The sequence below is a fragment of the Rhinopithecus roxellana genome, chromosome 6 (genome assembly GCF_007565055.1).
Source record: "Rhinopithecus roxellana isolate Shanxi Qingling chromosome 6, ASM756505v1, whole genome shotgun sequence".
Lineage (NCBI taxonomy): Eukaryota > Metazoa > Chordata > Mammalia > Primates > Cercopithecidae > Rhinopithecus > Rhinopithecus roxellana.
Genome location: NC_044554.1, coordinates 93,144,947 through 93,161,654, shown reverse-complemented (window position 1 = coordinate 93,161,654; position 16,708 = coordinate 93,144,947). Strand labels below are relative to the sequence as shown.

Genomic DNA, 16,708 nt, shown 5'->3' with positions numbered 1-16,708 from the left:
GCTGGATGCGGTGGCTCAGGCCTGTAATCCCAGCACTTTGGGAGGCTGAAGTGGGTGGATCACTTGAGGTCAGGAGTTCGAGACCAGCCTGGCCAACAGGGTGAATTTCCATCTCTACTAAAAATACAAACATTCGTTGGGTGTGGTGGTACATGCCTGTAATCCCAGCTACTGGGGAAGCTGAGGCAGGAGAATTGCTTGAACCTGGGAGGCGGAGGTTGTAGTGAGCCAAGATCGTGCCATTGCACTCCAGCCTAGGCAAAGAAGACTCCATTTCAAAAAAAAAAAAAGAGGTGACAACAGTACAAGATGAAAATGTAAGTATGCTATCATAAAGTTAACATTATACATAAAAGTAGACTGATAAACATGCACATTATAAGCCTAAGGAGAAAATCTCTGTTACTGTGGGTTAGGCAAAAATTTTTTTGGACATAAAAAGCATAAATCTGGCTGAACGTGGTGGGTGGCTCACGCCTGTAATCCCAGCACTTTGGGAGACAGAAGCAGGCTGAGGTCAGGAGTTTGAGACCAGCCTGGCCAATATGGTGAAACCCTGTCTCTATTAAAAATACAAAATTTAGCTGGGCGTGATAGCACACGCCTATAATCCCAGCTACTCAGGAGGCTGAGACATGAACCCAGGAGGCGGAGGTTGCAGTGAGCTGAGAACACGCCTGGGTGACAGAGCGAGACACACTGTCTCAAAAAAAAAAAAAAGCATAAAACAGTAAAATGCTAAACTGGTTTTTCATCAAAATTTAAAACTTTTGCTCTTGGAAATTACTGTTACGGAAAGTGAGTCACAGACTGAGGAAAAAACGTTTGCAAAACATGTATTTGTATCTAGCATATATACAGAATTCTTACAACTTAGTAAGACAACCCAATTCATGAAGAATGAACATTTTGAGACACTTAGCAAAAGATATGAAGAGCAAATAAACATATGGAAGTACACTCAACATTACTTATCATTAGGGAATTGCAAATAAAACCACAATGAGATACCAATACCCATCCACTAGAATGGCTAAAATCAAAGACTGACCAAAAAAAATGAAGTCTTATTGAGGAGGTGAGGCATCTGGAATGCCCATACTGTACTGACTGGAATGCAAATGGCAAAGACATTTTGAAAAAGACCATGGGATTGTAGGAGGTCAAGCATTCGCTTCCCATACAACACAGCAAACCCTCTCCTAATTTACTCAAGAGAAACAAAAACAAAAGACCTGTACTCAAATGTTCAGTAGCTTTGCTCATAACAGCCAAAAACTGGAAACAACTCAAATGACTATCAACTGGGTGAACTGGATGTAATAAGTACTCACAAAGTGATCTCAGTTCTAAAGGTTATTTTTAAAAAATCACTTCTGAACGAGATTAATGAAGGCTTCATAGACAAAAACAACACCTGAGACTAGGAGCAGTGGCTCACACCTGTAATCCTAGCACTTTGGGAGGCCAAGGCAGGTGGATCACCTGAGGTCAGGAGTTCGAGACCAGGTGGCCAACGTGGTGAAATCCCATCTCTACTAAAAATACAAAAACAACTAGCCAGGCGTGGTGGTGTGTGCCTGTAATCCCAACTACTCGGGAGGCTGAGACAGGAGAATTGCTTGAACCTGGGAAGTGGAGGTTGCAGTGAGCCGAGATCACACCACTGCACTCCAGCCACAAAGCGAGGCTTCGTCTCAAAACATACAAACAAACAAACAAAAAAACACCTGAACTAAGGTTGAAAGAACGAGCAAGGCAGATTGACCAACTGAAGGAAGGATACAAACTAAGATACAAGAAAATAGTAAACAGACCAGTTTGTATTGTGATCAGGATATACAGTAAGAAGTAAGAGTAGTTTGGTTCAGTCTGTGTTGGGGGTCTTAAATGCCCCATTCAAGAATTTGATTCAGTGGAATACCCAAACCCTCAAAAGATCCCAAATGGCCAAAGCAATCCCGAGCAAAAAGAACAAGGCTGGAGGTATCACACTATCTGACTTCAAAGTGTATTACAAAGCTATGTTAATCAAAAGAGTATGGTACTGGCATAAAAACAGAGACATTAACTGAAGAAACAGAATAGAGAACGCAGAAATAAACCCATTTACAGTCAACTGATTTTTGACAAAGTAGCCAAGAACACACAGTAAGAAAAGGACAGCCTCTTCAATAAATGGTGACAGGAGTGAGGCACAGTGGTGCATGTCTGTAGTCCTAGCTTCTGGGGAGGCTAGGCGGGAGGACTGCTTAAACCTAGGAGTTCTGAGACCAGCCTTGGCCAACACAGCAAGACTCTGTGTCTTAAAAATAAAAATAAACAGGGGTGGTAAAACTGAATATCCACATGGAGAATAATGAAAATAGACTCTCATCTCACATCTTATACAGTAGAAAGTAGAAGAAAAGCTCCATGACATTAGTTTGGGCAAAGGTTTCATGGTTATAAACCCAAAAGTACAGGGAACAAAAGCAAAAATAAACAAAGGGATGGATCAAATTAAAAAGCTTCTGCAAAGCAAAGGAAACAATTAACGAAGTAAAGTGACAACCTGCGGATAAGGAGAAAATACCTACAAACCACACATCTGATAAGGGATTAACATTCAAAATATTTTACGAACTCAAATCAACAGAAAGAAAATAAATAACCCAATTTCAAAAATGGGCAAAGGACCTAAACAGACATTCCTCAAAAGAGGGAATACAGTTGGGTTTGGTGATTAGTGCTTGAATCCCAGCTACTTGGGAGACTGAAGTGAGTGAGGTGGGAGGACTCCTTGAGCACAGGAGTTTGAGACCAGCCTGGGCAACATAGCAAGACTCCATCTCAGTGTTTAAAAAAAAAAAAAAAAAGGACATACAAATGGTCAACAGATACATGAAAAAATGCTCACCATCAATAATCACCAAGCAAATGCAAACTAAAACCACTATGAGATATCACCTCCCACCTGCTAGAATGGCTAGCATCAAAAAAATGAAAGATAACAAGTGTTGGCAAGGGTATAGAGAAAAGGGGACCCTTGTGCACTGCTGGTATGAATGTAAATTACTACAGCCATCATGGATAATGGTATGGAGGTTCCTCAAAAAAGTAAAAACAGGATTACCACATGATCCCACTTCTGGGTATATACCGAAAGGAACTGCAATCAGTATGCATAGGAGATGTCTCCACTCCCATGTTCATTGCAACATTATTCACAATAGCTCAGATATGGAAGCAACCTAGGTGTCCATCATTAGATGAACGGATTAATTTTTTTAATGTGGTTCAGGTTTGTTGTTTTGTTTTGTTTCTGAGAAAGGGTCTCACTCTGTTGCCCAGGCTGGAGTGCAGTGGTACGGCTCAATCTCAGCTCACTGTAGGCTTTACCTCCAGGGCTCATGCGATTCTCCCAGTTCTGCCTCACAAGTAGCTGGGACTACAGGTACATGCCACCATGCTGGGCTAATTTTTCTGTATTTATAAAAAAGGGATTTCACCACGTTGCCCAGACCAGTCTCAAACTCCTAAGCTCAAGTGATCTGCCTGCCTCGGGCTCCCAAAGTACTAGGATTACAGGCGTGTGCCACCGCACTCGGCTCAGCTTTAAAAAAGAAGTAAATTATGTCATTTGTGACAGGAAGATAAATACTGCATGACCTCACTTATATATGGAATCTAGAAAATTCAAACTCATAGAAGCAGGGAGTAGAATGGTGGTTACCAGGGTCTAGGGGAGAGGAATGTATAGGGAAAGGGAGATGCTGATCAAAAGACACAAAGTTTCAGATAGACAGAAGGAATAAATTTTAGTGATCTATTGCGCAGAATGGTGACTACAATAACGCACTGCATATTCTGATATTGACAAAAGAGTAGTTTTTTTGTTTGTTTTGAAACGGAGTCTTGCTTTGTCCCCAGGCTGGAGTGTCATGGCAAGATCTTGGCTCGCTGCAACCTCTGCCTCCCAGGGTCAAGCTGTTCTGCTGCCTCAGCCTCCCAAATAGTTGGGGTCTACAGGCACACGTCACGGTGCCTGGCTATGTTTTGTGTTTTTAGTAGAGACGGGGTTTTGCCATGTTGGCCAGGCTGGTCTTGAACTCCCGACCTCAAGTAATCCACCCACTTTGGCCTTCTAAAGTGCTGGGATTACAGACGTGAGCCACTGTGCCTGACCAGAGAGTAGATTTAAAATGTTTTCTTCAATGGCTGCTTGGAGCTGTGTTAAAAAAGAAAATTATTTTTAAAATGTTTTCACCACCAAAATAGCATGTATGTGATGTGATGGATTTCTTAATTATCTTGATTAAGCCCTCCACAGGTAAACACCAAAATATCACACACATAAATATATATAATTATTTGTCAATAAAAAATAAATTGGCCAGGTGCAGTGGCTCACACCTGTAATCCCTGTACTTTGAGAGGCCAAGGTGGGCAGATCACCTGAGGTCAGCAGTTCAAGACCAGCCTGGCCAACATGGCAAAACGCCATCTCTACTAAAAGTACAAAAATTAGCCAGGTATGGTGGCGGGCACCTGTAATCACAGCTACTCAGGAGGCTGAGGCAGGAGAACAGCTTGAACCCAGGAGGCACAGGTTGCAGTGAGCCAAGATCACACCACTGCACTACAGCCTGGGCAACAAGTGAGACGCCATCTCAAAAATAAATAAATAAATAAATAATTTAAAAAGTATTTCATTCTGTAAGTATCTTACAGAAAAAAAAAAAAAAAACAAATGAAAGTGGTATTTTAAATCTGAATGCAGAGAACAGGAGGGGCTCAAAGAGAAATCCAAAAGCGAGCAGAACTAACAAAGCATTCCAAGATAAATGTGTGGACCAAAAGATCACTGAAAAAAAAAAAAGAAAAAACTTTACAGAACAAGAAGTTCATTACAATTATGGAGGGAGAAGACATAAGTACTACTACAGTTTGACACTAGGTACCTGGGAGAAACTACTGCCACTTAAAACACACATGTGCACACACACACAGAGACCAATCAAAACCCTAGTCTTAAAACAAAACATTACATAAATAAGGTTAAAAGATAAAAGACAAGCTCATGAAAAATACTTGCTAATGCCGCAAAAAATAAAAAAAAAAAATTAGTAGCTATAACACACAAGTAGCTCTTACAAGTTAATAAAAAAAAAAAATGAATCAAGAAATTAGAACATCTGGCCGGGCACAGTGGCTCACACCTGTAATCTCTGCACTTTGAAAGGCCAAGGCAGGCAGATTACTTGAGCTCAGGAGTTTGAGACCAGCCTTGGCAACATGGTGAAACCCCGTCTCTACCAAGAATAAAAAAATTAGCTGGGCATGGTGGCATGCATCTGTGATCCCAGCTACTCGGGAGGCTGAGGTGAGATATCACTGGAGCCTGGAGGTGGAGGTTGCAGTGAGCAGAGATGGTGCCACTGCACTCCAGCCTGGGTGACAGAGTGAGACCCGGTCTCAATTAAAAAAAAAAAAAAAAAGAGGCCGGGAGCGGTGGCTCATGCCTGCAATCCCAGCACTTTGGGAGGCCAAGACAGGTGGATCACCTGAGGTTGGGAGTTTGAGACCAGCCTGACCAACATGCAGAAACCTCGTCTCTACTAAAAATACAAAATTAGCCGGGCGTGGTAGCACACGCCTATAATCCCAGCTACTCTGGAGGCTGAGGAAGGAGAATCGCTTGAACCCGGGAGGCAGAGGTTGCAGTGAGCCCAAATGGCGCCATTGCACTCCTGCCTGGGCAACGAGAGCAAAGAAACTCCGTCTCAAAAAAAAAAAAAAGAAAGAAATTAAAATATCCAGTAAACAGATGAAAATATATTAAACCGTATTAAATATCAAAGAAATGCAAATAAAACAATAATGATTCCAGGCACCAACAGTGGCTCACAACTGTAATCCCAGCACTTTGGGAGGCCAAAGTGGACAGATCACTTGAGGTCAGGAGTTCAAGACTAGCCTAGCGAACATGGCAAAATTCCATCTCTACTAAAAATACAAAACAACAACAACAAAGAAAAACCAATAACCGAGTATATGACAACTCCAAGTATTGGTGAGACTCAGGAAATGGGTACTCCCATACTGCTGGGAAATGTAAATTCGTAAAAGCCTTCTGAAAGGCATTTTGAAAGTGTATCGATGTTTCAAATGTATATACCACCTTTGCCTCAACGATTTTACCCCTGGGAAATTCAATCTAAAGAAGATAATGGAACAAATACACAAAAAATATATTTGCTTCAGATACACGCACATAGCAAAAATTAAAAAAAAAAAAGACTAAGAATTTATCAAAGTGGATTCAGCCAAACAATGTATGCTATATCCATACAACAGAATACTAGGAGCTACTAATAAAGATGATATACTGTACTATGGAGTACAGGCTACAAGACAGCATCGTTGCATGTTCCCACTGATGTAAAAAAAGTCTAGAAGAATGTTTATCAAAATGTCATGAATGATCATCTCATCAGGTAGCTGGGCTTAAGAGGCCTTTTTCTCTCTTATATTTTTCTATACTAACTAAAAATTTCTACCATTAGCCTCTATTATGCTTGCAAACAGGTGAAAAATAATAAAGAGCAGTATCAGAAAAAAAAATGACTCTAAGAAAGGTGAAATAATTTTATGTTAGATAAATTGAGTTTGGAATGCCAATTAAATATCCTAGTGAAAGTGCCCCTATGCAACTGAAAATGCAAACAGAAAAGCGGGGAGGCATGTAGATCATTTACCATTTTCGGTTCCTCTCACTAACCTTCTCGTTTCCGTTTTATTTACATTCCAGTTTTACCTATATTTATCCTCTAACGTACATCAATTTTATTTTCAAAATACATAAAAAACACTAGATTCTTCCACAATTTAAATGTGCAGGAATTAAAGGAACAAAATCACTGCAAACAAGTAATGCTTCTGATTCTGGCTTGGTACTTCTGCTTCCAACACCCACTTTAAAGCTTATAAATTTATAGAAAACAAAGCCAACCAAAACCAAAATAACAACAACAAAATGATATTCACAAAGTCCAAAATAAAGGAAAAAATTAAAATTACCTTATATGTGAATATTAAGCAACATTCACTTTCAACTGGTTTTTCAAAAATAGCTACAATTTTTCAGAGTCGGGAAATGAAAGTTTGACATAATGTCTGCTGAGAAAATTTTCGGTTTAAAGATTAATTCAAACTCACCAAGAATTTATCTTGATCAGTACAACAGAGAGCAAATATAAACACTAGGTCTGAATTTATTCCATTCACACTAAAGTGAGTCCCAGCATCCTCTACTCATTCTAATAAAGTAGAAGCTAGAAGGAGGTTCTTAAATTCCCTTCTTATAAATCAAAACAATTACCTGCCCTATCCTAGAGTATGAGAGTATGTGTAAACCAAAATACCAAGCAAGTTTACAGACATAACTGGCATCTGTGCAGACTGGTTTGTACTAATCTGTAGAGGGAAAAAATACTTAAATTAAACCACCAATAAATAAGCTCTGTAATTTTCCTCTAGGAGCTTACAATCTAGCAGGGAAAACACAAAAGTAGCCAGTCAACTAAGCAGATATTAAACATAATTTTTTAAAGCTCTATAACAAAGATAAAGTGCTGTGGGGGCACAGGAAAAAAAATTAACTTTTATCTAGATGAATGGAAAAAGGTCTCAAGATAGTGGGATTTAAGGCTGGACACACTGGCTCATGCCTGTAATCCCAACACTTTGGGAGGCAAGGACAAGAGCATTGTTTGACCCTAGGAGACCAGCCTGAGCAACATAGTGAGACACCATCTCTACCAAGAAAACACACACACACACACACACACACACACACACAAAAGACGGGGATTTTTTAGCTGAGTTTTAAATGCAAAGCTGGAGATGAAGAGCAAAAGAGAGTTTGGAGTGTCTCATCATTTAAGCTAAGAGAACAGCAAGTATAAAAATAGAAATAAAAATGTCTCTGAAAATAGAATTGTGATAGAATGGAGTCAGATCATAAAAGGCATTAACTGATGATGCATTAGGAAGTTTAGACTTGGCCATGCACAGTTGCTCATGCCTGTAATCCCAACACTTTGGGAGGCCCAGGTGGGAGGACTGTCTGAGGCCAGGAGTTCAAGACAAGTCAGAGCAACATGGTAAAACTCATCGCTACAAAAAATACAAAAAGTAGCCAGGCATGGTGGCGTGAACCTGTAATCCCAGCTACTTGGGAGGCTGAAGAAAGAGGATCCTCTGGGCCCAGAAATTCGAAGCTGCTATAAGCCATGATCGCATCATTGCACTCCAGGCTGGGCAACTGAGCTAGACACCATCCCTTCAAACAAAAAAGTTTAGGTTTATTTGAATAATAATCCTAACATAATGGGAGTGACATGAGCTAAACAAAGACATTAACTCTCCTGATAAAGAATGAACTGAGAAGAATGGATGAAACGAGAAGACTGGTAACAGTAACAGGAAGTCTAGCTAATTAACCTGAAAGGGTGATAGAAATGGAAAGAAATAAATATTAGTGTGAGCGGAAAAGAAATATGATAAGGACTGAGTAGATGTAAATATCAGGTAAAGTTTGGTCAGAGAAGGAGCAAAACACAAGGCCATCACTTTGAAATGAAAATAATGATTACAGCTCTGGAAATTTTAAGAGAGTTAACCTGAACTTCCGTTCCCTTTTGAGAGTTTCTGCATTTGTTCTAGTATCCTATTTTTTGACACTTTTAAAAAGCATTTTAAGAATTCCATTCACCTAGGGATTTTCATGACTTATTTCTATTAAGTACATATTAAATCAGTGGCATTTTTTTTTAGTTTCTTTTTTCATTATACAATATCTTCATTTCATATACTTCTGAACCATAGTTTTCAGGACAAAACACTAAATAATCCATAACAGAGGTACCACATATAGTAATAATTTTACTTGTTTATATTTGGAGTCCACCCATCTTTTTCAGATTCTTAGGTTCTTGTTATCATTCCACAATGAATGCTTCTGGGCTTCTTGGCGGAATGGAACTTCCATAAGTTTAGAGAAAGAACAGAACATACGTAGTAATTTCTTGCACAGATTTTAATCTGACATCAGTAACTTCAGCTCAAAATAATTCGGGAAAACCAACACCAATAAACTAAGAGTAATTAATGTCTTCAAGAAATGTTTTTAGCCAATCTTTGTAAAGACAAACTAGAAAAAAATCCACAAGATTTAAACCCAATTGTTCATAAAAACTATGAATAAACACAAATAAGCTGAAAGACTCTTTAGAAGATTCATCTTTTAAAATCCTCAAAATGCTGAAAAAATGGCCAAGGAACAGAAATTAACACATAAGTACCCAAACAGAAGCTGATTTTTCACCAAAACAGGTCATTATGTGAGGTGGCCAGCACCCCTGAATGCCAACTGAAGTTCAATGACGCATATGCTTTAAGTGGTAAGTGGCCCATGTTCTTTAATGAATAGACTGCTGTTCGAATTCTTCATATTGTAATCAAAATCCACCCTCATATTGTAACCAAAATCCATGCTCTTTAATATTAAGAGCATGTACTTTCAAATCAGTCCAGGGTTTCAATCCAAGCTGACCTTGCAACAAATCACTTTACTTTTTAGAGCTCCCGTTTCCCAATCCATCAATGGAAATGTTTCCAACTATCACATGGATTTTGGTGATCAATGTATGTTAAATATTTATCAATGACTGGCATACAGTAAAACACTACAAAAAGTACCCTCCCCTCTTTTCAATACACCCTCACATTTATTATAGGGCCAATCAGCAAGATTATGTGACCTTCCACACCCCAACAGTCAAGCAGTAAAGAAAATATGACAAACAGATTATGCAGGGGGAAAAGTAAAGGTAAGAGGGAACTGACGAAAAGAAACGCATGAGCTGAGGACTGAAGATTCAAATGAAGACAAAGAACAAGTTGTGAAGCAGAAGTCACTAAAATGAAAAGGATTTATTTATCTGACATCAAAAAAAGCTTCAGCCTGGGTACGGAGGCTCACACTTGTAATCCCAGGACTTTGGGAGGCTGTTGTAGGTGGATCATTTGAGCCCAGGAGTTTGACACCAGCCTGGGCAACATGGTGAAACTCTATCTCTATTTTCAGCTTATTTAAAATTGTTTTTCATCTTCATACCATGATTTCAATACTATTTTGAATGTGTATGCATTTCCTTAAAAATATCGACACTGACAATTCATTAATATGTAAGTTCTGCGTAGGCTGGGAAAAGATTACACTGTTTCTTACAGCATTACACATGGTCTATATTAAATATTGGAATGAAGTTTGTAATACAGGCCCACATTAATATTTTGTATGTTCAGGAAACTCCAGCATCCCTTCATTTACCTATTCAACACTTATTAAGAGTGTACTTGTGCCAGATACAGTGCTGAGCAGTGGAAACACAATGGTGGACAAGACAGGCCAGTTGCCTTCATGGAACTCACAGCAGTCCATTCATTAAAGAACATGGGCCACTTACCACAAGTAATACATTCTGAAAATAAATAAAACTTTCTGCATTCATCTGTACAAGTGAGTTCAATTAACTGTTCCCAAAAAGTAACGACACATTTACTATACTTTAAAATCTTAAGATTTTTCCAATCAACTATTTTAGCTATTAATTCTGGGCCCCATGTTTTCAGCTGGACATTTGACAAACTAGATATAATGTGAAAAATCTGAAAACCACATGAGTTTTTTTAGCCTAGAAGACTCAGAAATCATGACAACTGTCTTTACATTTTAAAGGGTTAGCATACACGTGTGCTCTGTACCATTCCAAAAGGTTCAACTTGGAGCAATTGGTAGAAGTGGCATGAAGGTGGATTTTGGTTACAAAATGAATTCTAACAATTTGAGATACTGAATAAGTCAACCACCTTAAATATTTCTGTGAGACTGCATGTTTTAAAAAGATAAATTTTCATTTAATCCTTGAAATAATCCAGAAAAACAAGTGTTTCCCTGTTACAGTTTAGGAAACTGAGTCTTCAAGAATCTTGCTAAAAAATCAAGTCCCAAATCTAGTGGAACAGGCTGCCTCAAAGTAATGTGCTTCCCACCTCCAGATGTATTTAAGGCACACATCAAATGGCCATCTATCAGGAATGTTAGCCAAGATACCCTAAAGTTCCTTCTGAATTCAACCCTTTACAAATACTGCTGGTCAATATAAACACCATGAAAAGATTCTGTGTTGAATGGTCCTCCATAATGCAAGCTCCATGAGGGCAGTAACTTTTTCTTCCGTGCTACATCCCAATACCTAAAACAGTATATGGCATACAATACAGGGTCAAAAAATACTTGCTAAATATGAATAGTCCTAGTCATACATACCACGATTATATATTTCATATATATATAAAATACACGCCGCTATTATACAATAAAGGACCTCGCTGAAGTAACCAGCAACTAAAAAGCCTAAGTATAAAATCCATTCTTAAAATTGCATCAAGCACTTTAAATTGTTCAGGTCCTGAAACTTCAACCAACCAGTTGGCAAACAAATTCAACTGCAAAAACTGCAAACCTTTTGGCAAAGTGTCATAGTTAAAAGTAAAATACAAACTCTTACAAGATATAATGGCTAATTTTGATGAATGAGTTTTTCAATTCTTCACTAAGGCATCAACTACCAGTTTAAGTGTGCTTCAACAGTCAAAGAGTGAAGCAATTTATACAACTCTTTTGGCTTAAAGACAAACTCACCCTCAGATCTCTACAAACATCACACCTTCACATTTATTATACCGATGCTTCAAAAAGGTCTGCTAATTTTGCAGATGCATATTCGTTATTTTGTTGAGATTCCACATAATCCATACTTGAGGTACCGTATATTCACTTGCCATTACTGAAACCCAATAGGAAAAACTGATACAAATGTCATTTTGCAATACTCTAAACTATAAGGCCTGGAATGTCCAAATATCTCAAGGAATATAAGAACCCATAAAACACTCGAAAGTTGTTTTTAACGCATTTTGCTTAGTGGATAAGTATACTTTAAGGCATATTTTTTAAAAAGAATATTATGTAACAAAAAAAGACAAGAAAGCTATATAAAAGTTTTACTCCAATTTCACTAAATTAAATTACACCTTTTAAAGATTTCTGGACAAAGATTCGGATATTTAAAGGTATAGTTATATTGTGTTTTTATCCTTCGGGCATATCTAAGAAAAAAAAAGTCGACTTAGCTTTTAAAGTAAGCAGTTACAGGCTTATAATAGTATAAGAATGTACTCAGCCATTCACTTGGTTACACTAGGTTACACCACCCAGATTATAATGTTATTAGCAACTGGGTGTCATCACAAACCAACAAAGAAACCACAATCTTGTCATTTCTTCTACTTTCTATAATTATGACTTTGAAAGATCAGGTAAAAACTAGAATATCACTAAATAGATACCTTTCTTATCCTTCAGTATTCAGAACTATCAGCTTCCACCTAAGCTTTTTTCACACACTAAAAGAATAAACTTTACAGAAAGGCTGCTTCTCCCTTCTCTGTAATAATCATAAGAAACATGTGTAATCCATATCTAACTCTGACATCAGCACCTGATTCTTATTCCCCTGTACAATACTAGATCCTAAGCTGCAGTCCATTCTTAAATCCCCAACAATGAAACCTCCTCACAGAACTTTCGAAATTTAAACGACTTAAACCACCTCTGGGTTTATCCAAATTGTACCAGAAACGCAAAGAGCAACTGAGAGAAACCTATTAACACATTAATGCAACAAGTCTGAAACCTTGAATTCTTCCTTAGAAATCTTCCCCGACACAGGAGAAAAGTTCCGTTCGCCCAGTTGCTTTGTCCCTTCGACCCCCTAAAAAAGTGTCACGCGCGCGAAAACGCCTGCCCTTCCTGGGAGGCTCAGGCAGTGTTGTCTCGTCTCGGTGGTGGATCTGAATGGTTTTGAAGACCCAGGCACCACTTTCCCTTCCTCCTGGGGATCTGGCCAGAGCAGCCAAAGTACACACGGGCAGAACGACGGGACTCACCTGAGCACAGGGCTGTAGGGACTGCGAGAACGGCGCCAGCTGCTGCTGCTGTAGGGACTAGGGGACACGTCGCCGCCCCGCTCGTAGGAGCTGTGGCGGCTGTAGCTGGGGGAGCGGCGGCGGCTGTAGGGGCTCGGGGAGCGCGGCAGCCGCCGAGAATAGGGGCTGCTGCCACCTCCTGCCGGGCTGGGGGACTTGCGGCTCCTCAGGCTCTGAGAAGCCCTGTGGGACACCGGGCTATCGTCCCGGCCTCCCAGCGGGCTGAGGGACCGCCGCCGCCTGTAGGCCTTGGGCTCGGTCTTGTCCTCTCGGTAGGCCTTGGGCGGTTCCTTATAGGCCGAAGGCGGCTCCTTGGACGTCTTAGTCCGGCTGCGATGGGCCTTCGAGTCCCGGTCCTTGCGGCTACTACTGCTGCTGGACGTGGCCGAGGCGCTTTTCCGGCGGCCACCGCTGCTGCTGCTGCTGCCGCTCTTGGCGGCCTCCGCCCGCTCCTCGCCGCTGTGGCTGTGGCGGCTGCGGGACTTGGAGGCCTCGCTGCCACCGCGCTGTCCATCTCGCCGCCGGTGCTCGCGGTGGCGCTCCTTGCTGCGGCCACTGCTGCTGCGGCGGTCCCGGCGGGGCCTGCGCTCCGACCCCTCCCCGCGCCGCTGGGTGCCGGAGGAGGAGGCCGGACTCCCGCCGCTGCCCCCCGTTCCCCCGGCAGCCGTCGCCGCCGTTGCCGCGCTGGCCCCCCCCAGCAGCAGCCCCTGCTCGGACTGGGAGCTCACATCCTCGTATTCCACCAGCGGGGTCACACCCCCGCCGCTACTAGCACCGCCACCGCCGTCCTGCTGCGGCTGGGGCAGCGAGAAGACCCGACGCTTCTCCGCCTCCTGCCCGGCGCGGGGCCCGCGGCGCCGCTTCTGCCGCCCTCCTGCGCGCCTCTTGCCTCTCGCCAGCCGCTTGACCTCCAGAGGGGGGCCCGGGCTGAAGCAAGAGGAGGAGGCCGCGGCGGCGGCGGCTGCGGCGGCGGCCGTGCCGGGAGCAGCCAGGAAGAGCAGAGGCGGCGGGGGCGGCGGCGGTTGCAGGAGCTGCGGCTGCAGGAGCGGCAACAGCAGCGGCGGCTGCTGAGGGGACAGGAATCGCCTCCGCTTGCGGCGTTCCTCCAACTTCTTCTCAGCCCAACTCAGGCCCCCGCCTCCCCCCAGCGCCGTGTCCGAGCTGCTCGGCATCGCCTAGAGCCAGCCGCAGAGCGCGGCGCGGGTGCGGCCTCCTCCCAGGTCAGATCCTGGCCATCTCCCCCGCCGGAAACGGGAGCGGTGGCGGAGGGACACCGAGCACCAGGACCGGCCGGGAGACGCGCCACGATAATCCGGGTCGGGACTCGGGTCCCTGGGTTCCAGGTCACAGTGGGGTACGCAGCGGCCTCCGGGCCTCAGAGAAGCAAGAATCCGGGCGGCGGAGCTCCCGATCGCGCTCGTCGTCCTATACCTCGGCAGCGAAAACACCAGATGCGCCGGGCGCTGACCTGCGGGGGAGTCCCGAGTCCTCCAAGTGCCCCCGGGGGTGGGGGAGCGGCCTCGGCCGCGCTCTCGGCTCGGGCAGCGCAACGCGGAAGTACCACCTTCGTCGCCGCTTCACTCCATCGCGCCCTGACGTAGGGTGCGAGTTCAGGGGAGGGGAGTGGGCGAGACAACAACACGCCTCCCCCGCCTCCCTCTTCGGCGTCGACGTCGTCCTCCTGTGGTGGCGGCGACACACCGCAGGCGCCTCGGAAGTGGCCTGGGCCTGACAACAACTCCCAGCCTAGAGCCTCGCGCACTCTGCGGCCCGCGGGGTTGGGCAGCGGGGCGGGGCGAGGCGGGGGCGACCGGGCTGCGGCTCTCGGTTGGGGCAGCGAGTGTGCTGGGCTGGGCGGGGGGCTATTTCCGGGGAGATGGGGGCGGGGGCGTTTCTGAGTCTGTGGCGGTGAGTATGGGCCCTGACTTTCTTCTTTCGCCGCCACAGCCGCGAGCAGAGGTGGCGGAGCTACCCTTTTCCTCCGCTCCCCCCCTCCACGAGGAGGCTCCTGATGTGCGCGGCCGGCCCGGCTCGCTCCTCCCCTTCCCTCTCCGCTCCTCGTCAGGAGGAGGGAGAGCCACGGGACTTGCTGGTTGGGCCCTAACCTCCACAAACCCTCCTCCTCGCCTAGCTCTTTGGGCTTTTCCCCCTCAGCCCTGACGTACGACCGGGAGCGCGCCCGGACGTCACGCTCAGAGAAAGCCGAAGATGAGAGGTGGCCGGGGCAAGAGAGGCGGGAACAAAGTTGCCGCGCACTGGCGTGCTCGCTCCCGCCAGGGGACGGCGGGCCGCACCGGAAGTGACATGTGTAGACACCGCTCGGCTTCCGGCGAGGGTGGGACTCAATGTGAAGAAGGGTTAAAGAAAGGAGAGGATTTGTGCGCCGCCCACTGCTGTGGCTTGAGACTCTCCCCGTGGTGGCGCGCCCGTCGTGCCTGTTGCTTGCGTCCAGCGCGCAGTGCCGGTTCCGGCCCTCTGCAGATGCCGCACTGCCTGCCTGGTGAGCGAAAGGTCACAGTGAGAACAAGTGTCTCTGGAGACTGCGAGGGAAATAATGCTGTTGGTGGCCTTCTAGGCTAGGCAGTCACCCCGTAGCCTACCTTCAGTCAAGCCCTGGAAGTGGAACAACTGCGAAAGGAGAGAAGACATCCCGCGAAACAGGGCGGAGATGGCCTTGGTTTAACTTGTCTAACGTACACCAAAGTTCGAGGCCTCACTTTTTTTTTTTTTTTTTTTTGGAGACTGGAGTTTCGCTCTTGTTGCCCAGGCTGGAGTGCAATGATGCGATCTCGGCTCACCGCAACCTCCGTGAGGCGCATTCTTATCCTGAAAAACAGACTTGGGAATCACAGCTCAAGCTTCGGTAACACTATTTACTTTAAAATAAAAAATGTTAAAGCTTTAAATCAATGCAGGGAATAAGTGGAATGTTAAAAGGAACTACTGAAAATTCCATAACTTCTCAGGAGCCTTGAAATCAAAACATCTTGTGCGAATGAGGACTGCCCTCTTAGTACTTCACCCACTTTCACCTTAATATCTAAACCTCTGGGGTTGCCAAACATAGCCATATAGTGACCTCACATCTAATTTCTTGCCTTAGAATTGCCCTTCAGTTACAGACTGAGCACTTGGGATAGTTAGATTAAAATCTAAATGGCTTACTGACTTTTGGAATGGTTGGAAACGCAAGCTAAGGCGGCGCGGTGGCACAAGCCTGTCGTCCCAGCTACTCCGGAGGCTGAGGCAGGAGGATCTCTGGAACTCAAGAGTTCGAGGCTGGAGTGAGCTGTGACCGTGCCACAGCACCCCATACTGGGCAATCGGCAGGGCGAGGCCCTGCCTCTAATAAAAAGCCGTCTGTTCAATGACTACCTGTAGTCACCCCTTTGAAAATTTATTTGTTCAGATCATCAGTTGGTTTAGTTCTTACACACTTGGTATCTATCCATCATTCATACCTTAGGGTAAATTATTTTAATCAGTTTGACATCACAGTATTACAGACTGGACTGATTTAAGCTAAGATCAGATTTCACTGACCGAGTACAAAGGGTGTTGGTTTGCTGAAGGGTAAAGGAGGAGGCAAAGGAATAGGTAATCTTAAAGT

General features: G+C 44.0%; 1 protein-coding gene across 2 annotated transcripts in view; it reads right to left on the bottom strand.

Annotated features, from left to right (window-relative positions):
* CDK13 (cyclin dependent kinase 13) overlaps positions 1–16,144 on the bottom strand; it is a 141,528-nt gene extending 125,384 nt beyond the window's left edge. The window contains exon 1 of one of the 2 annotated variants that reach the window (XM_010364254.2): positions 13,060–16,144. In XM_010364254.2, the coding sequence (XP_010362556.1) occupies positions 13,060–14,270 (1,211 nt within the window). In that variant the 5' untranslated portion in view covers positions 14,271–16,144. The remainder of the gene's footprint in view (positions 1–13,059) is intronic. The other variant, XM_010364252.2, reaches the window with a different exon arrangement.
* Positions 16,145–16,708: the final 564 nt, after the last annotated feature.